The 22,474-nt window shown below is 46.7% G+C and overlaps 1 protein-coding gene across 2 annotated transcripts in view; it reads right to left on the bottom strand.

The window, feature by feature from the left end:
• The window catches only part of INPP5A (inositol polyphosphate-5-phosphatase A), a 188,897-nt gene that overhangs the window by 140,771 nt on the left and 25,652 nt on the right, over nt 1–22,474 (bottom strand). For both annotated transcript variants that reach the window (XM_050335517.1, XM_050335526.1), the window contains exon 2: nt 1,631–1,672. In XM_050335517.1, coding sequence (XP_050191474.1) covers nt 1,631–1,672 — 42 coding nt within the window. The remainder of the gene's footprint in view (nt 1–1,630; nt 1,673–22,474) is intronic.

Genomic DNA, 22,474 nt, shown 5'->3' with positions numbered 1-22,474 from the left:
CTGGTGGAGACTCTGCCCTCGACCGGCCTCGTGGAGAGTTAATGGATCACTACCTTCCTGTTTGGAATTCTCCAAACACAATATTCACTGGACCAAAGACAGACCACATCCAGTCACACGTCAGTGGTCCCTGCCTTAAGATAGCAGCAGCTCATTCTATTCCCCTCCTCTTCCTGTTTTCCACAAACTATTCAGAAGCACTTCCATAGAGCTCATCCTGCTTCAGTAAACAAGGGAACAGGGAAGGAGTCTCCTCGATAAAGATACATAAATAAGTCAGGTGATGCTGAAAAATATGCAGCTATCAAAAAAAACAAAACAAAACAAATTAAATAAAAAGAGTTCTGTTTATTTGTATTTCTCTTCAGGAAGAGTTTTCCTGAAGCCGCGGAGGGTTGGAATCAAAGCTGGCTGAGGTGCCTGTGCAGAGCAAGCACCATGTACATACAGCATTGCATCAATCAAGATGGAAGAAAAATAAACAGATGAATCTGAACTTGGCAGATACTGAAGAATGCAGGATTGATTAGTGCACCTCGGATTTTTGCAAATCATTTACATTTGCCAGAAAAAGCAAACTGCAGTATTTTACACAGTGCAATAAGGGTCCCAAGTTGCACCAGTAACTGGAGAGTGTAAAGAAGTACAGGGCGTGTTCAGTTACTAAAAGCAAAAGACAAAATACTGCTAATGATCTTTGCTGCACACAGTTTCAGTTTAAAACTTGAAAACCACAATTCTGTCGCTTTAACCATTTTTCTATGAGAGAAGTAGGACTGAATAAAGAAATCCTGTGGCCCTTTAGTACCACGTGGTTCCTTTCAGTGGCCAGGCTGGACAAGGCTTTGAGCAACCTGGTCTAGTGGAAGGTGCCCCTGCCCATGGCAGCGGGTGGAACAAGATGGGCTTTACAGTCCTTCCCAACTCAAACCATTCTGTGAGTCTGTGACTCTGACTCTCAATTGTGGCAGCTGTGGCACCAGCTCTTGGAGAGACACAGCGCTCGTGCTGCTTCCCAGGGATGACACCTTCGAGCCCCACCAGTGCTCATTTCCTGTTGCTTATTTCCATGTTTCTGCATGTCTGCTAGTTAAACAAGTCTTTGCTACATCAACACAGTGTGTCAGAGGACCTTTTATACTTTTAAAATAAACCTCACACCCAAAGTTTACAGAACACTCTATAACATGGTTTCAGTGTCATACTGCCCAAACAAGAAAATTTTCAGAAAGAGCAGACATAGGACTGATCTATTACAAACCAATGCCAGAAATTGTCATATTTCAATATTACGGTAAACTAGACTTCCCAACAGATTTCTTTTTTTTTTTTTAAAATACTCAAATACCTCTTTTACTCGTAAGATCTGAAAGACCAATGCCAAACTAAAGTGAATTTTATAAAACATCAATCCTTTTTTTAAGGCAGAGTATTGTCAACACGAGCAAACAGTGTTCATATGCTGCATTTTTATAATGATTACTTAGAAATCCAGAAAGAGACATTTTTCAGGGCTGTTTTTTACCTTAGTTAGTGATTACACTTCACAAAGCAAAAGATCCTGACACTACAAATTATGCCAATAAGCAAGTGTGCACAAAACTCCATAAGAAAATAAGCTTTACCTTACCTGATAAAATTCCCGAAGCCAATTCTTCTGCAAATTTTCTGGCTGAAAAACAAAAGACAAAAATTAATTAGGAACAGGAGTAATGTATTTTTTAATAATATCCCAATACTGAATTGCTTTCTTCAGTATCTTCAAGTGGGGATTTTTTTTTTTTTTTTCCCCACAATTAAAGCAAAAAGTACAAACACGAGGATGCTTCATCCACGATGCCAACGGACAACGCCTTTCGTTTCCAAATCTCCTCTGATTCTCACCAAGAAGGCACATTTTTGTATAGGACTGCACAGCATTTGTACCCACACAGGTTTATCAGGCAATTAAACCAGCAGACTTGATTTGTGTTGAAATACGTCCTGTTACATGGGCACATTCATCACCTGGGGGATAAGAAACTTCACCGACCCGCCCACACCCAGCCACCTGAGCTGCAAGGGACCTGGATTTACTTCTAACAAACTGGGTCAGAGGGATGACGGTGCTTCTGCAGGATGCTCGAGTCCATTAGAGCTCCTGCCAAGGACAAGACTGGCAGAAGCATTTCCAGATTGCTACAGAAGTTATGAAAACCAAAGCGGCAAAACCACAGTAAGTGCAAAGATCTGTCCTTTTCAGCATTAGAGCCTGGCCTAGACATGCTCACAGAGGGAAAGAATTGATCTGTTGAGCTTTATCTTCAACAACAAGACTTCTGGATAATTTTTGCATCCTGGTGGGGAATAAAAACTCCGATGAGGTTTTCCTGTCACAGCAGTGGCAGGACCATGAAGTATTTGTGGGAGTCAGCAGAACATATCAAACAAAGCCAGAGAGATGCCTCAACATCATCCCTTACAAACAGCTCCAACACCACCTGTCCAGAGGCAAACACACAGGCATGAAACCCCTGTTTCGCTCTATTCTCCCATGAAATGTGTTATTTTCACATGGTTGGATACAACTTTGAATTTACTACTTTATCCTGCCTGCTTGTTGCACGAAGGTTTGCCCACAGGTACTGTAATGATTTGTAAGGCTGAAACATCCTGTGAGCCTCAAGAGTTTGTGAAAGCTAAGGGGAAAAGATGCCACATTTGTCCCATTCTACCCGTCACCTCCCTTTGTTATTCATCCTTTGACAATTCTGGAATTGAGACATTACTGGTCAAGAAGGTGAAATTTCCTCTCCTTAGGAACAATTATTTTCCCCTAGTGATGAACACTCTCCATATTCCCTATGGAAGCCCTCACTCTGGGTGCAGAGCTTGAACCTTGGCCCAAGCTGAGGGTCAGCCTAAATTAATACACAGAGAGAACACAACATCCCTTTCTCCCTCCTGTGCCCTTCCCCTGGGCCAGCACAGCTCACTGCCAGCACAGATAAACCTTGTGTCCACCAGGCAGGCCGTAAAACTGACCTACAAGAAATGCCCACCAGGAACCGCTTGTTTACCAGCTTAACTCTTCTCCCTCTCGTCCTGAATGTAGTGAGACAACCCGCTGAAGAACAGTAAGGGCTGTTGCTCTTATAATAGCCAAAGAGAAACCAAGCAAATCAGGAGCTGCGGCGACTTCAAGACAACTTCAGGTTGAAGTTACGAAGAGGGCACAGGACTTACTGACGGTTTGTTTTTTTTAATCCCTCTATAAAACATGTATGACCTGAGAACATGCTTTGTATATGATTTATGGTCTAAATGAAGAGGCCAGACTCAAACCATCAAATAAACAAGACTGGGGATTTTGACACCTCCCATTAAAGCCCAGCATGGGGCTCTGGCGCAGCTCTGACAGCACCAGGTGCTGATGTCCAAACCAGAGTGGAGCCTCACTCAGCACTGGGTATTTTTGATCTTAAGAAACAAACAACCCAGGCATTTCTCACTCCCCTTTATTTGTGATAGTCACAAGATGTCCTGGGGATTACTTGTCATCTGCAGGGAACCTGAGAATCATTTGGGTTCGGTAAGACCTCCAAAATCATGGAGTCCAACCGTTCCCCCAGCACTGCCAACCCACCACTAATCCATATCCCCAGGTGCCACATCCACACAGTTTTTAAATTTCTCCAGGGATGGGACTCCACCACTATGCTGGGCAGCTGTGCCACAGCCAGACAAGCCTTTCGGTGATGGAAGTTTCTCCAGTATGCAACCTAAACCTCCCCTGGTGCAACTTGAGGCTGTTTCCTTTCGTCCTGTCACTTGTGACCCAGGAGAAGAGCCCAACTCCCACCTGGCTCCAACCCTGTTTCAGGAAGTTACAGAGAGCAAGGAGGTCCCCTGAGCACAAGACCCTTGCACAAGAGAGACTATAAACAGAGCATCGCTGTACCCATCCCCAACTCCCACTGGAGGAGATATAAATTCATATGTAATACCCAGAGCTCCCAAGAAAATTCCAATCTCAAACCTACATCAAAAAAACCCCACAACAGCTACATTTGAAGGCAGACCAGGAATGGATTTTCAGCGTGAGCAGGACTCAGCCACAAGTGACAAATCAAAGCTCCCAGTGGCACTCCTGCTGCCACATTTCACTGCTACAGTCTCTACCAGTTCCTGGATTAGTGAAAAAGCAGGGGTAGCATGCAAATAGGGAGAACAGTGCTTTGGAGTTCAGGTTTTGTTTGTTTGTTTTTAAAAAGTCTTTATTTTCTTCTTATTTTTAACTCCAGGAGTAAGTACCTGGAAGCCCTGGAAGCCCATGGCAGATGTCCCTCATAGAGCTGCTGTGCACTGTCCCCAGGTGCATCGAGAACTTCAGCTCTGGAAGAATGGTCACTGTCTCACCAACGGCCTGGAAAACCCACACCTGACTCCCGTGAAACCCAACAAACTAACCAATGAAAAGAACAAAGGCTCAGAGGGAATGGATTTATGGAAATGATTGCAGAACCAAGCCAGGTACAATGAGATGATGCAAGTCACCAAAAGCTGCAGGACCTTCCCCTTTTCCCCTTTTTCTTCCTTTCTAAGATGCACTACAAAAAAGGCAGCAAAGTGGCAGAGTCGGGAGAGCAAATCGGGGTGAGGGATGTTGGAGAGAGGCGTGAGGCCGAGGTCCCTGGGCCACCTGTGGGGTCAGGCCCCATCCCCACCCGGGCTGAGGAGCATTGCCCTGTGTCCTGTCCTGCCCCGGAGGCAGCAGCATGGAGATGTGGAGCTGAACACGGGCTGCAGCTGCATGCCCAGCTCCAAGGGGCCGGATTTAAACAAGTTGATCCCATGGAGGGTTGTTAAACTGTGCCATCCTGGGTGAGAAGCGAGGGGTCAAGTGAACATCACTGCTCTCAGAACGGAGATTCCTTGACACAGGAACAGCAGGTGGCAAAAGCCCAGTGAAAAAAACATGAAGAGGTGCTGAACAAGGCTGTCGCGTGCAGATTCATTCCTTCTGGGATCCCACAGACACACAGGAAGGTTTGAAGAGGTGATGACAGAAATACAAATTGGAGTAGGAGAAAGAAGCAGCACTGGAAGGTACTCGTTAAGTCCCTGGGCAGGCAGTTCCGACAGAGCAGGTGCTAACGAGGTCTCCAGGGCTGCCAACACGGACTCCTCTGCCCAGGCTGGTTTTTGGTGAGTCCTGTGGCTGCTGTGATTCCCTCAGCTGCCCACAGCTTGGGCTGTCACCTCAACACTCTGCTGCCCAGCTCCCCACTGCCACACCCTCCTCCAACAGTCCCTCCTACGGCACAACCACTTCCTTTCCTTCCATTTTTACCACTGAGTGGTACAATTCTGTAACCGAGCCCTCTGCCTCAGACTCCTCCCCAGTCACCTCCTATAAATGAAACAATTTGAAGTTTTGAAGGACTGGAGATAACAATCAAGTAGAAAGATAATTTATCATCCTCTTATTTTTCTGCCTAAAAATAGACACATTATATTTCATGTCTTACACAGACTCTGGCCTTCTTCCCATCCTTTCTCTCCACCCTCTGTCCTTCATTAAATTATCTCATTCTTTTTGTAACGTAACGGAAATTAATCTTTTCCCCGTCATCTTCAATGCTAAGTTCTTTCATATCATTCACCGATGGACCAATGTCTCCCCACTCACTAATCCCAACCCCACCTTATCAGCCTCCTTTCTGGCTTCCCCCATCTCCAGCCCTGTGCCAGCTGGTTGCCCTGGGTCCTTCTCCCCTGTCCACACCGCAGCCTCAGCTCATGCCCTTGGGCGATCAGCCAAAGAGCAACAGCTCGAGGAACGGCAGGAGAGACAAAAGAAAGCAAAACGTTTGGGACAGATACTAACAATTTGTTTGGAATATCACGGAATCACAGAATGGTTTGGGCTGGAAGGGACCTTAAACCTCACCTCATTCCAACCCCCTGTTTTGGGCAGGGACATCTTCCACTAGACCAGGTTGCTCCTAGCCACATCCAACCTGGCCTTGGACACTTCCAGGGATAGGGCAGTCACAGCTTCTCTGGGCAACCCGTGCCAGGGCCTCAGCACCCTCACAGGGAAGAATTCCTTCCTCATATCCCATCTAACCCTGCCCTCTGGCAGAGGGAACCCATTCCCCCTTGTTGTGTCCTTCCAGGCCCTTGTCCCAAGTCCCTCTCCAGCTCTCTTGGAGCCCCTTTAGGCACTGGAAGGGGCTCAAAGGTCTCCCCACAGCCTTGTCTGCTCCAGGGCTCTCTCTCAAGCAGTCAGTGCTCTTCTTTCCCACCACTCTCCCTTGCCCTCATGACTCAGGTCCCAGGTCACTCTGCCCTGTGCCCATATCCCTTCCTGGGAACAAGCCTGGTCCGCATGGATTCCTCAGGGTTCTTTGCCCGCTTTAAGCTCAGGCTGCTCCTCAAACATGCACCAAATTCTGACATTCTCTGAGCTCTGCAAACACCCCAAAGCCCAGGGGAGCATGGCTCTGGTTTCATCCTACCTTCCCATCAGGCACACATTTTGACTCCATAGAGCCACAAATAGAAACCCTTCCCAAAAAGAAAACCTTTCCTCCCAAACATGCACGCCTTCCAGACGGCAGCACCACGTGGGATCCATGTTAAAATAACAGGACATGTGTCCTGTGTGCGCTGCTCCCTTCAATTAAAAGCAATTTTGACCTTTTCCTGGAATTCCAAATCCCACTAAAACCATCTCTTTTCATAACAAGTTTCCACTTGAAGTCTATTTATGTCATGCTGGTCACTGTACTGGTCAGGCTTATAAGAAAAACCAGCCAGCTCGTGAACACATGGACACCACATGAGCTGGTAATAGCCCGAAAACAAGCAGCTTTTCAAATCCAACACACAAGTAGTCTCTCTTCTCCTCGGTGTTTCCATTTCCTACAAAATTACACCCAACAGCCAAAAGAAAAGCTCTAAGCCTGATGTAAAAATATATTCAGATGGGGAAGGAGTCTTTTCAAAAAGAAGGAGAAAGAGAAAATATATTTAGACAGGGTAAGGAGACTTTCATTCAAAGGAAAAAAAGGTGAAAGAACTAAATGAAACCAAATTAACAGCCTGGAAAATTTCTTTTTAGTTTCATTCAGAGGGAAATGGAAGAATGCCGATGAATTATAGAAAGAAGGTTCTATTTTGTGAAGGTTATTTTTAGCAAAGAATAGGCTCATTTTTTAAGCTAAAAGGAAAAAAATTCTTGACTCACTTTGTGAAAACTCACTGAGCTCCAAAACGATCCAGAGGAGAACTGGCAAGTTGGACTCTGCATGCTGAGTGAACATAAAGCACAACCAACCCAAACATCCAAGTGCCTGACTTAAACAGCTCCAAGAGCCCCACATGGGCTGAGGGATCCCTGAATGCTGAGCTCCAAAGGTCTCCTGGCATCTCACAGCACCACGTTGGTCCTGCTGCTGTTACAGCCTCTTAAAGTGCAGTCCCAGGCAGGACTTTTCATCTCTTCCTTCAAGCTACATTCAGACAAAAATATGAAATACAGGCTATTTTCCCCTCCTTTTATTGTACTTGGTTTTCTAGCTATTTAATGAAAAGCAAAACCTTTGATCAAGTTCTGTTTGACCAGTAACAGTCTTATTCAAAAACTGCTTTCAGGTCCATCAACATGACTGACCATCACAGCTATTTCAACATAATTATTTATATTAAGATATTTTTGATCAAGGTTTTGGATCTCCTGTATTGTCTTCAAAAGTTTACTGGCATCCTCTAGACATCTACATTCCAAGATCTGTTGGATTTAAATCTTTTCTTATCCTCACATAGACTTGCAAGCCTCTCTGTTGCTGTGCTCTATCAAACTAAACAGACAATGCTAACAAAACCCTCCATCAGCTGGGTACTGTTATTGTGGTGTTTTGTACCAACTTTACACTTGCAGCTGACAAACAAAAAAAAAAAGATAACCTGTACATTCTGTTCACATTATTTGTCCACCACATTTCAAAGCCAATGTAGACAAACCAATGAGGAAAACCAGAGTGACATGTGATTTTAAGAAAAAACACTTAAAGGAAAAGTGCAGATTCTTCAAAATCCAAACTTTAACTTAAACGCGGTGGTTTCACTACTTACATTTGCACAAACAACTTCCAAATGCAAATTTAGTGTCCCTTAGTTCCAGTGGTATGATGTTTAACAAGACCAAGTGCCAGGTCCTGCACTTTGGCCACAACAACTCCCTGAAGCGCTACAGGTTGGGGACAGAGTGGTTGGAGAGTGACCAGGTGGAGAGGGACCTGGGGGTTCTAATCAACGAGAAGCTGAACATGAGCCAGCAGTGTGCCCAGGTGGCCAAGAGGGCCAATGACTCAATCTCAAGTGTCTTTTCCAACCTGCTTGATCCTGTGATTCTGCTTCTGAAAGCCCACAGCTTTCCCAAGGAGCAGCAGAAAAAGAAGAGAGTGCCACCCTGCTGCTGTTACAACCCACAGTGACAGGCACAAAGTTCAAGTGCAGGGCAGAAGGGACACAAAACCAATTACCACAAACTGAAAAATAGGGTTGGACACACGTGTCTGTCATCGTGGAGTTTAAGACTGTTTTACTCCCAGCTCAGCAAAGCAGAAGCTCGTGGGTGCTGAACCAGGAGAAATGGAGGAATAGAGGCAGAGCTGGGGTAAAGCGGAGCCTGAGGGGAGAGGACGAGGAAGGGCCTGTGCCCACCCTTCCTGTGACAGGGGACACCGGCTGCCCACGGGAGACACACACGATGGGCAAGGAGAGCGTGAGACAGCCTGTGCCTGAGGCACGGGGACTGACCCAAAGCCTCTGTGCCTCTCGGGGAGGGGGTTGACAGGGCTCAGGGACAGGGGAGTGTCACTGGGGCACACCCAGACCCAGGACACACTGCCCTGAGGGGACAGAGCTGTGCCAGCCCCAGGCTGCCTGTGGTGTTGGGTTGGTGTGTCAGGACTGGCGTTCCCCAGCTGCCCAAGGGGCTCTGGGGACCACCTCTCTGTCCCTGCTCTCCTGTCTGACCTCCACCACTGACAGTCCAGGAGCTACCGAAAACCCAGTAAAGCCTATTTGTTGACCTTCTCAGCTGATCCCCTTTCCTGTGAGTGGCTCTAAATCAAGACACAATACACAGTGGGAATACTAACAGAAACCAAGGCAGTCCCAGCTTCCTGTGGAATAATGCCGAAAGCAGCTCCACGGGGAGGAACACATGGGCAGGAGCGAGCAGCTCCTTGGGAGTGGGGCAGGGACACGGACACGACCCAGGGCCTGCACTGGATCCAGCAGGAATGACAGGAAAACCTGTCAAAACACATCATGAGCTGAAAGAAAGATACTGAGCATCTACTGCCTGCTCTGAGGGCTCTGTATTTCTAAATAACCCAAGCTGCCTATCAACTGGTGTCTGTGTGTATGCAGGAGAAACCAGCACCTCTTGAAACAACCACAACCATCTGTATCCAGACTGTGAGAGACACCAAGAGATGGCCCTTCCCAGACAGAGACGCTGCATTCCAAACATAGCACAACTCTCTTAAGCGTAGGAAATGCAGCCTGAAACAATAACAGCAAAAGGTGACCTGTTAATTAACTGCTCTGGCCACATCTGAGGGAAACGTCAGGAGTGATGTAAGTGAAGAGTGACGGAGCAAGTCCCTACCTCTTCAGAGGGGCTGCAGCATGTAAAGACACACACACATATACATATTACAGTTCATACCAAGAGCACAGAATTAGTCTCACCTCAAACAATACAAGGCAGGAAAGGGGAAAGATCCATCTGCCTTTAACTCTTATAAAGTAACAGAAACATGTGCTGTCAGGACTCTAACCTGGAAAAGACGTTCCAAACTCTTGAGGACCTCACTGACTGTGAAACCAACCTAACATATTATGAGAAGATACTAAAACAGACAAAGAATCACACACATAACCCCAAAAGCAAGGCTGGGAGAGGGCACCTCCCGAGCAGCAGCTGAAACAAGTTACAGATCTTCAGCAGCTTCAGCTCATGGGGTTGATGCCATAATAGTGCTTGAAAAAAAATTAGTGCTAGAACTCTGCTAGCACAGAGAAGCACCAATTCAGTTTAATTTGGGGACCGGCACGTACAAAGCCTCCCAAAGCCTTATGCCTCGTGGGCTAAAGTGTCAGGAGAGGGTGACCAGAGGGTGTCAGGAGGGTGACCAGCAGCTCCCTGCAGACAGGGCATGATAGTGAGGGGAGAACACCATGAACATGCTGCTTGTTCAACAGACTGGGAATTTTCCTTCCTGCCCCAAAGAGCAGTTCTGTCTCAGGTTCTCAATGGGGATATTCAAGAGCACCTCCTAAACTCTGTGGGCATAAATGAACAGAAAATCCACTCAAGAATATCTCTCAAAGAAAATAGGAAAGGAAAAAATAAAACAAAAAAAGAAAATCAGTCAACACCAATGGAAAGAGTGAAGTTTACATGACAAGCTTGAAACCGGTCACCTAATTCAGCATCAACAGTGCTCGCATTTAATACAGGATGATTCAGGGCAGTGACTAAAAGCAATCTACTATTCGTATCAAGCACAGGTCTGAGAGTTCTACAGATGCCTAAAGGAGCAGTGTGGGGCCGTGCCTGCAGGTGGTTCCCTGGACACCTGCAGTGACACTGAGAACCTCGATCAGCAGCTAGCGTGTGGGAAGGAAGCACAGCAACGTGATGGGCTACCTTTTCCACCCCAAAGGCGCAGCTGCTCGCCCTGAGGAGGTGAGGGGCAGGCAGGTAGGAGGTGGCAGGAATCTGTCTCACTGCTGCCTGTCCAGGGCCCTTGGCCGCAGCTGAGCTTGCCACAGGTGCTTTCTGACAAGCACTGGGAAGCTCATTCCCGGTCACTGATGGGAGTGTGAGGGAAAATACCCAGCAGATACCCCCACACTGCTCCAGCCCCTTGCCTTTCATGGGTGCCTTGACTGACAGAGACTGATAATTAACCAACACAGCCTTAATAATTGATGCAACTCTATTTTTATAAAATACAAGCTGCTTGATAATCTGTAAGCCAGCAGCATTCACAGAGGTGGATCCTCTTTCCTCTGCTGTATCATTTATGTCAAATAACATCTTAAATAGGCAATGGTGATCCCTAAGTCCCTCTTGTCATGGGTTGTAAACAAGGCAAACATAAACAAAGAAGGAAAGGTAAACATTTCCTCTGTTCTCTCATGATGCCACACTATTCATATGTACAGAAGAATGAAAGCCAAGTAAAGCAGTGGACTTGGGAAAGGTGCATGTGGTTGTACATCAGCACACACATACACACAGGGAGAGCTTAGAGCCCCTTCCAGTGCCTAAAGGGGCTCCAGGAGAGCTGGAGAGGGACTTGGGACAAGAGCCTGGAGGGACACGACAAGGGGGAATGGGTTCCCTCTGCCAGAGGGCAGGGTTAGATGGAACATGGGGAAGGAATTCTTCCCTGTGAGGGTGGTGAGGCCCTGGCACAGGTTGCCCAGAGAAGCTGTGGCTGCCCCATCCCTGGAAGTGTCCAAGGCCAGGTTGGATGTGGCTTGGAACAACCTGGTCTAGTGGAAGGTGTCCCTGCCCATGGCAAGGGGATAGAAAGAGATGAGGTTTAAGGTCCCTTCCAGCCCAAACCACTGTGTGATTCTTTGATATTCCAGTCAAAAGTATTAATATCTGTCCCAAGCCTATTCTTTCCTCAGCTAATCCATTGTGACAGAACAAAAGAGAAAGACTTCCCTCAGCACTAATGAAGCTCAGCTTTCAGTTATAACATTCCCACACTACAATTAATTTAAGATACACATTTTTAGTAGAGTTAGATAACCAGTAATTTTCTTAAGGATTGCATTACATTACACTGAGATGGAGCAACAAGACTTCCAGACTTCTAGAATCATTTGTGTAGAAAATAATATAATATTTTCTGACGGCAACATGACCAGGCTTACACAGGTCTGACACAGATCCAGATACACCCTTAAAACATGAAGTTAAACCATTTTTAATCACTGTGTTTCCTGCAGGTAAGCAGCACACAGATACTGTTTATGCCCCGGCACTTGGGGTGCTCAGCCTGGGCTGTCCCACACCAGGAGCAGGGCCAGACCATGGTCCCACTGGGCTGATCCCCCTCAACAGCCCATGCACAGGACACACCCAGCCAGGCAGCAGCACAGGGTAGTAACTACTGCTGAATAATGATTTACAAGTAACTGCTAAGACTGGAACAAGAGGGGCCCGGAATCTTAACTCTCCTGACCCCAGTGAACTCCCCATGTGCTTCAAATTTAACTTCTATTACCAACATCTTATTGAAAGCTTAAAGGCTCCTGGATATTTGAATAACCAGCGTGTTAAGAGCATTAACAAGAGTTAATCCAACACCACACAAACTGTAATTGTAAGCAAATAACAGGGATTAACCACATTAATACACTCAAGTTTTCCATTGCTTTTTATCCTGATTTTGGAACGGCATGGGAAAAACCGAAAAAGAGGGTAAACCACACATATGTGCTCTTGCACATAGATAGATAAAACAGAGCTCTGGCAACATTCACACTCACAACCACCACCGTGGTCTGTCCTGTGTATTTGCAGGGTCTCTTTCTGGTTTTGTTTGAAATTAAACCTTTATGAACTTCCCCCAGGTTGAACATGGGGATATCTACAACTGTTCTTTTAAATCTATGTGGTATGGAAACATGCCCAGGGAAGCAGTGTGATCCTGACTCGTGTCTCGCAGGTGGGTGGTGGGCCCAGACCATCAAGCCACGAGCAATAAACAGCTCATCACTCTGTGGGCACTGGATCTGCCCTCTGCAAGTGACCTCTGCCACCCTCTGAGGACTCCAGCAAGCTGAGGGCCTGCCTGGCAGGCAAGACAAGCAAGAAAACTTACACATGGACCAGCAGAAAGGAAAAGGAAAATCCTTGTCCATTGCTGACAAAAGCCTGGTTAGTCATTTGTCTCTCTGAGCCAAGTCAAAGTGAGATGTGTTGAGAGCTGTACACCAGTATAATTCCAGCTGTGCATCCACCCTGTTGCTGTGGCTGCTACCACATCATTACAGTTTTCACTTGTCCAAGCTACAAAAGGGACACAGCTGAAAAATTCAGGAAACTTTTAGTTGCAGAGTCCCTGTGAGTCAACAGAGACCCAGCAGTGATGGCAGCCACTAAAGCCAATGATCCAAACAGTTCTTCCTGTAGGCTGGATTTTATGGAGGCTTGAAAATATCCCACATGTTTTATTAATCCTGTGGGCTGTGACAGCTGCAGGCCTTTTCACAGCCATGCTGTGCTGGCGTTGTGAAGCAGAACATCCCCCAGACTCCCAGTGCCTTCTCCACAAGAAATAAACAGACTGGTGGGAGCATCCCTGGCCAGGCATTCCATACAGACACACTGCACCCACTCTGATACACCCACAGCTCTGGGACACCTGAGCCCAACAACTCCAGGAGTAACTGCATAGCAGGAGGTCGGTATAAATATTGCCTTAAATTAATAAGATATGCGTTCCATGGAAAAATAATAATAATAATAATTATGCAATATGATGTAAGAGCTCACGCTTGCAGACAGTAACGTTTCTGACCTAAAGCTCATGAGCCACATTCATTGGTGTCCAGCAGTGTCTAACAATTCCTCTGAGCAATAAATGCTTTTCCTTTAAGAAGATATATCCACATTTACGAGCCACACACTGTAAGACAAGGCACTGCTCTGCCAGGGATGGAATTCCAAGCCTTTCCCAGAATCGTTGCAGAGTCAGTCTCAGGAGAAATATGCCAGCAGCGTGCGAGCTGTCAGCGAGGTGGCTCCAACACACCCTGTTCCACCAGAAGAAAGAGCTTTCATATCAAAATACCACAGTCCCAAGACTGGCTGTGAATTTACCACCAAGCAGACCCCAGGGATGCCAAAATACAATTTGTCACCCTAATAAATACGCAGTGATCTAAGGTTAAGTATTTGATAGCAGAGGAGACACATGAGAGTTGTTTACATTCTATTTTAGAAATAAAGTGCCAAGGGAGATATTTAGAAATTAATTTCAATTTGATCTAGAGAGTAGGTTTTCATGATTGTTATGTTTTCTCTTCTCCTTGATGCTGTGCAGGTTTCTCTAATAAATGCCTCTCTGATCAATGGTCCAAGGGGCCACAAAGTTTATCCCCACCTTTATTCAGAGCCACCACATGGAAATGCCAGCCTTGTTTTAGCAATGCTGAGGGGGAGCCTGGCAGAGGTGGTTTAGAACTGATAATGCCCTCTGCCCACAAAGCTCCCACACACAGACACGGTGCTCCCACAAAGAGCCAAATGCTTGGCTGGGACAAACTGTCTCGTGATGGGAAGGAGCTCCAGAATGAGCAACGTGGAATTATCAGGAGTGATCTGAGACAAGTGGCACAGGCAGAGCCCCCAAACCCACCTGGCAGCTTGGTGTGCCACACACAGCACCGGGGTTCAACAGCACCCAGTGCCCAAGGGCTCCATGGCACACAGTTCCCAGCACTGGAGCCCCAAGGGAAAGCACCTGGTGATACTGGGGCTCAGGAGGCACCCAAGTGGTGGGCACTAAATGATGCTTCACAGTGCCCTATTTCTCACAGAGTGAAAACGAGTCTGTACCAAATCCTGCCCTGGCAGGAGACTGATACCAGACAGCTCTGGGTGCCCAAGGGAGGGCTGGACACATGAGCAGTGCACGGCCAGGGCAGCAGCTCCAGAGAGCAGCAGGGACCAGAAAAGCCATATGGGCCCATCTGTTGCTTAGCTTAGGCGAAGGAACCTGAAGAGTCTTCTCCTAACAGGTGACACTGGAGCAACCTCTTCCACTGTTGTGTCATAAGCAGGTGTCCTTGAGCAAAAGCCAACATTTGGCATTTGCTTTATACAGGAAGGATGGGGGGAAAAACACCCAAGCAACAAACCAACTGAACACAGGAAGCATCAGTTGTCCTGTATATATTATTACTGACATCTTGGCTGTTCAAGAGCCCAATCCTCTTCCCTCCTGCACCCTTACGATACCCCAGAACAAGGTTTAGGTACTACAACTGCCCTTAAAATACAGTTACTCTAAGAGGAAAAAATTTACAAAGAAAGTATCTAGGTGATGCTTTATGGTAAAAATAAAGTATACAAAGAGAAATAAATCTTCAAAGCCATGGACAACTCCAAAGAAACAATTTAGAGAAACAAAGTCCTAAAAGGAAAACAGTTCTGCTCAATTAGTACAACATTGCTGATGCAGTTTTAAGGAAGTCAAAGCAGCAGAACTGATATGTGCAATTAGAAATAACATCCTCAGTATTCCCTTAAGTTTCCACAAAAGACCATTAGGCGTCTGGCAGAGAGGAAAGCTTAGAAAGATATAAATTGGCAGAGACGTGCATAGCCCTTTACAAAGTGTTTCATCCAGCCAGCTCCAGCAGAAGCAAACTCTCAAATGAAATACATAAATATTTCCCTGCTGCTTTTAAAACAGATGTACATTTAAATCTGGCATTGATATTCATTTGCAAACCTAAATATCAAGCGATATTGAAACAGTGATCTTAGATGCCTAGAATGCTGATTCCTTCAGATCTTTATTTGAGTATATAAATCTTAGGGACTGTGTTTGGGCCCCAACTGCTGTACAGATCCATTCCCAGTCGTAAGGTCCTTGGGTTTCTACACATAAAAACTGCATGTACAGTCAGTGTTTCTGGTCTCAGTCAGAATACACCTTCAAATAACACACCAGGGCTCAGTCCTCATGTTACAGTGGAAAAACAAGTAAAAAAATCCCAAACACAGTATGTTTTGAAAGTGAATGTTTTCCTGCTCCCCCACCCCCAAAGAAAAAAAGCCATGCTTTATGGAATAAAATGGAACTTTAGTAGCTTTTATGAAAGAAGAAAATAAAGAATGAACACATCAGCTAAAACCAAAAAAAACATTCCAAACTCTGGACTGTGCAATGTTATGTTAATTTATGAGGTTACTACAGTGTCAAAAAGGCAGCACTGATGGCAATTCTGGAATTCCAGCAACCCCTTCCCTGCAGTGAGCACTGACAGGCAGGACCTCAGCGCTCCCATGGAGGACACCTGTCCAACACTGCACAGGAGCAGGGCAGGCAGCACCCCTGAACACACACCTCCTACCTGTGCCCAGGTGTAAGGGAAAGGGACAACTACAAAAAGCAGTTCTCGATGCCAAAATCCTCTAGTTAAAGGGGGCATTTGCAGAGAGCTTTCCATACAAACTCTCCTCCTGTTGTGGGAGAGAGGCAGAAGTGAAACTCGCTGCTGTCACTGCAGCAATCCTTCCCTTCCCATTTCCTTTGCAAATTTCAGCCCCCACAGAAGGTAAAGCAGGAGGAAGGCCCCGAGAACTTGGAAGAACTGGAACAAAACCAACAGCCTTAACACAACCGGGGAAAGTTCAGGTGATACAGCATGGAACTGAGCGTTTCTCTGGTTTTAAAGATATCACTGCAGTTTACTGAGACGGGACAAAACGTTACTCAGGAAAGCTGGAACATTTTGTACAGAAATACATTATTGGAACATTCCCCTTTTTAAACGTGCTCCCCACATCAGGCAGTGATGTAAGTGGAGGCGGCTCGATGCGCCACTGCTGTTGCAACACCACTTCTGACAAGCAGGAGAAGACACAGATCCCCTTGGGACACGGGGAGGGAGAGATCTGCCCCCACAGCACCACTGCCCACACATCCCCTGGCCCACCCTGGGGACTGCAGTGCTGTGTCCCACCAGGGCTGTCACCTCACACCTGCCCTCATGTACTGCTTAAGGACTCCTAAATGGAGCACACGCTGCTCTGCTACATACTGAGGAGCTCACGCTTGGTTGCTGTTTTTTTTTCCTCCAGAGCCTTTAAAGGAGCTGCAGGAGTTCAAAAACCCCAACTCAGACCAGACATGGTCAGTGGAGCAGTTGCTCCATCATCCTGCCACACGGAGCAGAATGACTGTAGGAAACAGTGAGAGGACACTTCTTGAGGAAATCAACAGAGGTTTTCACCTTACGTGTCAGACACACGATCGCTGCTGTGGAAGGTTCACAGAGCTGTGGGAGGAAGCACGCTGCAGTGCGTGGGAGGGCAGGGACGGCCTGTCTTCCCCAGACAACAAACACCCACTGGGGGCTCTAGCCACACACGCCCATACAGGGGCACGCACAGACACTGGAGGGATGAAAACACAACCAAACCTTCCTGAGCTCCTGCCGCGTAAACAAGTTGCCCACACACCTAAATGGAGCTCCTGTCCCCATGTAGGTAGGGGCAACGTGTCCAGGTGTCACCCTGGAACCCCACAGCGACAGCTGGGGCTCCTCAGGACTTGGCTCTGGGGCTTGTCCCCTTGTCCACAGAGGGACAGGCTTGGCCATTCGCGGCTCTGTCCCCACAGACAGTCTATTTATAGAGCCCTAACAAGGGAGAGGAAAACAGATCCCGTTCCCCAGGGAACACATCTGCTGCTGCAGGGCTCATCCTACCACCACAGCCCTGCTGTGTGGAAAAAACCAAATTTTCCCTCCTCGGCAGAGCTGCACAACCTGTGGGTTCTGGACAAGCACTGAAACATGGCTCTGAAACGGTCCTGTTCCCACCTCCCAAGGGAAGTTTCAACTCGTGCCCAGAAGCACAAAGGAGGTGGTTACAGGGGAGAAAAACAATCTTTCCTATGGAATAAACTGTCCAGGCTTTTCATTTTGCCTCTTTCTCCATTAAGTTCAAAGTAAAAGTCAACTCTCCTGTGGGTGCGTATCCACAGGAAATCCTGCCCCTCGTTCACTCTTATCCCTAAAGAGAACCGCTTCCTTTGGCTGGAAAGGCAACTGCCTCCAGCCCTGTGCCACAGTGAATACTGTTTAACACTAAATATAGATTCTGAAGGAAGGAAACATCAGGCAGACAACAGCAGCCAGGAGCGTCAGCGCGCCCAGTGTCGGATGGCGCCTGGCTACGAGAACACACGCTCTGCTAACACAGAACCTGCAGAACAACCAACAGTGAGATCACAGCTTCTCTCAAGTCTGAGGAAAGAAAAAACCACCATTGCTGAAAATAAATTCTAAAAAACCTCCAAAGAAACAAAAGCATGCACAGATCAGAAACACACCCTGCCAGCACCCCAGCCCCACAGGATCCTCTGACTGTTCTTCCTCATGTTAGTGGTTATATTCACTTGGTGCATTTTATGTTTTTAAGCACACAGACTTTGCCCCACTCTGTACAGCCCAGACCTTTACTTTGGGAGGTCCCCCACCCTGCACAGAACCCAACATGCCAGCACCTGGTGCCCCCTTCTCTGCCAACCCCCCACAGCCCCAGCCCCAGAGTTCCTCAGCCCAGGCACTCCCAGCTTTCCCTGAGAAAGTGAAACCTTGTTCGTAACAACCACACACAACCTTGGCAGTTTTTGTGTCCAATCCCAATTGTCAACCCACAACATGAACGGTGATGTCTAATTCCAGTCCTGTCTTCAAACCAGCTTTGGTCAAGGGATCAGCAAGCAGCAGCATAACCCAAACTGTGAGCACTTTGGTCATTCCCCCTCAAACATCTGTCTGGGAAAGGAGAATACTGGAGTTTGCCAGTGCACCAGCCACTGTGCTGGGGCTTCCCAGCAGGAACCGTGGTCCGGGCAGTGCTCAAGCTCCCACTGCAGGCACCATCCCCACTGCTGCTCCCAGACCCAAGAGACCTCCCCTCCCATGCAAACTCCCTCCAGCCTTTCCCTGCAGATACCTCCCCAGCTCCCACACCTCCAGTCCTATGTGCCAAGGTGCCCCAACAAGGAAAACACAGCTAACAGTGCATTTCTTGTGTAAAACAAATGGCTAGTTAAACTCAAACTGAAGATCCAGTCCCAAGTCTTTGCTTTGGCCCAAAGAAGTGCAATAAGGGTTATCCAACTACAACCAGAGGTCAAAAAAGCCAAGTTTAATTTGTTCCCTGGTCCTGCTGTATATGGATAAATGAGCCCCCTGTACTCAGGAATACAGGACAGGTCTGTGTGTGGGGCAGCACTCCCAGGACAGCCCCCTCTTTGTTCGGGGCACCCGTTCACCCCAGACCTGCTGCTCCAGCCCCATACTCCAAATGCCACGCTCGCCTCTTCCTGTCTTCATAGACAGCTATTTTATTTTTTCCTTCTTTTCATGTTAAGTGTTAATACATATTTGTCTAATTTCCATTTGTCTCCCAGTCAAGCTCTTCAAAACCTGTTACACCCAGCAGGGCAGAGTATGTTCCATATGGATCCTTTTTCCTCAGCATCACTGCAGATACACAGCTCAGAGTGCTGTGACTATCCCCAGAGGGGAGCACCAAGGTGCTCATGGCTCGTGGGGTACACAGTCTCAGCTCCACCTGAATAAAGGAATACGTGTAATATATTATTAACCAACTTTTCAAGGAGAATTACTAGGCTGACTCTGCATTTGCAGGTGGGGAGAGATTAATCAATGAATTAAGTTATTTTCAAACCAGCGTGACCACTGGTTAGTGGCACATAAGGTATTTAACATCTAAAATCTCTTGGCTGCAATGGGGCTACCGAGAACCAAAGTGGTGTTTCAAAGAGAAAAGCTGCCATAGCAAATTTTGGCAGAGCTACTGCGCTTCCATCGCTTCCCATCTGCATTTCCAGCACAATTTCACATGCCTTAGGTGAGAAGGTTTTTGTTTGAAACTCACTGAAAACAGAGGACAGATTTTAACAAAGGGTAAATAGCGTGCTGTTTTTGCAACTTTCAGTGTAACTCTGTCAACCAAAAATGGTCATTGAGCTAAGGTGTCCCTGACCTACTGCAGAGCTCACGCTCATGCTTGGCAGAATTATGACCCAAATCACTTTTCTGTAGATTTTCAGCAAATACCAGGGAAGGATCACATCAGGCAGCAAGTAAATAGTACAGAAATGAGAGCACATTTTCACAATACACCTGCTGAGTGTAACTGAGTGCCTGCAAAGCAGGATTTCATCCAGGGAATTAAGGTTCCTGCAATGCAACCCTCCCCAGGGCACTGGCAAACCCCTCCTGGGTATAGCCTGTGTTCTCAGTTCCTACAGCTGCATTGACTGCCTCAGCACTCAAAGTTTTGCTTTGTGTCTGTGATTTAGACCTTTTTTAATTATTTAAAAAAACCACCACCTCCAGAGTGTGAGTACCTCAGCTGTTATTCCCATGAAAAATGTAATTTGTCACTGGTGAGTGCAGAAAAACTCGAAAACACAATGCAAAGCATTCTCTAATATGTAACAGCCAGAAAGCAAACGAATAGACCCCTGCCCTAAAACTCCTGATTTCAGGTTGCAGCAGTTACAGTACCAGGCTGGAGGTCGGCAGCTCCCCCAGCGCTGCCCCAACCACCCCATGGCAAGGACAGAAACTTCTCGAACTCCAGCCCCATGTGTGAAAAGAAAACCCTGTTCACAGTGTGAGCAGCTGTCTGACAGGCTGCAATGAGCTCCAAGAGGCTCAGGGGCATTACTGCTGCAAAGCTACTTTTCAAGATGTCTTTTATGTAAGAAAAACAAACCCAATTTGTTTACCACACCTCATAACACATCTTTCAGACGTGCGCTTGATATTCAGTAGTGCTAATTTCACACAGATGAAATCATAAAGGGTTAAAGCATGGCACTGAGCTGGATAAGGAACAAACTGCAGAAGTTACATCAATAATGGCAGATGTGAAGCACCACCACAGTTGAGACAACAAAGAGCTTCGCTACTCACGCAGAAGGTGAGCAAGTTTTGCCACCCAACTTACTGCCCTGGGCACCTTTCCTCCAGGGCTCCTGGATCTGCTTCCAATCTGCGTGCGCTCCTCCATCCACCTGCAGCGTGACTCACATTCTCATGTCACATCTCCCAGGTAAACACTCGGCATCTTCACTCCCCATTTGCATCATCCCTTGCAGGTTTCATCTCTCAGCTCTCCGGTCCCTGTGAAATCCCAAATTACAGCAAGGAGGGTGCCAGCCCCTCACTGGTACCCAGCATGCCAGGCACTACGCCCAGCACAGGCACTGCAGCCCATGCCCCACATAATTCATTAACTGTAAAACTATGTATGTTTTATATGTATATGCAAATATATATTTATTATAATATTAACTCTGAAGAATGTAAGATTACAGGGAGCTCAGCAGGCTTGAAGCCAGCATGGAAGGCTGTTGTTTCAGTATACACGCTGTTCAACGCCTCTCAAATTTTTAGTGTCCCCATGAAATTTTAGTAGATTTTTACAAGGCTCTACCCTGGGATAGAACAAAAACATCTCCTGGTAAATCCAGTGTGAAAGCAATCAAGAGAGGAAGCTTTGGCCAAAAACAAACAAACAAACCAAGCAACTAGGAGCCAACCTCTCACTATTGACACAAAACATCTTGGGAAGGGTGAGGAAACCAGGGGGAGTTTATGCAAAGTCAGGTAGCTTTATCCTCAAAATAACAGAATGTGTAATAAATGAAGAGGTAAGACAAGGAGTGAAGTGATCTGTGACAGACTGAAGTGACTTATGTGAGTACAGCATGGACAGACACAGAAGATGGGCAAAGCCTTTTACAGTGACCAGGTGCAAACCAAAAACCTGAGCAAGTCAGGCAGCAGCACTGACCACAGGCCTGGGCAGAGTATTATCACAGTCATGAATGAACCTGAACTCGAGGAGCCAGAAAAACACCATCTGCTCTGGGGTTGGTAGAACCACTCCTATGGGACTCCTGGAGAGATCCTCAAGCCCATGGATAAAGTGCCACTGGCAGAAAGCTTCCCACATACAAAGAGAGGAACAAAAATGACCAGGTTTAGCAATATACAAACCTACAGGAAAAGGGACAAAAAAACATACCTGCAAAACACTTAGAAATTTTGCCCTTAATTCATTAAATAGCACTTTGCCTTCTACACTCATTTACAGAATTATTCACAAGACATGGCCAGGGATAGACTTCCTATTGAGAAGTTATATCTCCAGAAGTTTCTTCCTTACTGTAACTATTCCTCACTCAGATAAGAGACAAGACTGCAGCCAAAAGAATTGATATTGCATACATTTCCACAGAATTACTGAACTCTTCCCAACCTACTAGACATACACAGTCTGGCACACTGGACTGGAATAATCACACGCTTGAAAATTAAAATGCAAGTCAAGTACTGCAAGAACACGAACTCTGGGTCCTGCTTATCCATCGCGTTTTGGAGAAAATCAATCCTTTTTGTAACACAACATTCACCACCCACTGCTGCTGACACGACAAACTCTGAGGGGAACAGAGGGAAGACATCTTCAGTTGGAAAATTCATCTTACATCTCAAAAAACCTCCTACATCAGGAGCAAGGGTGCGCCCACCGCAGGGATGGACCCCAGGAGGGGAGGTGACTCCAAGCCGGGGGGCAGCTCACACCCCCCAGGGTAGTCCA

The sequence above is a fragment of the Myiozetetes cayanensis genome, unplaced genomic scaffold, assembly GCF_022539395.1.
Source record: "Myiozetetes cayanensis isolate MyiCay16 unplaced genomic scaffold, myiCay2020 scf10, whole genome shotgun sequence".
Taxonomy (NCBI): domain Eukaryota; kingdom Metazoa; phylum Chordata; class Aves; order Passeriformes; family Tyrannidae; genus Myiozetetes; species Myiozetetes cayanensis.
The sequence above is the reverse complement of the archived record's forward strand: the minus strand, read 5'-3'. Positions and strand labels throughout refer to the sequence as shown.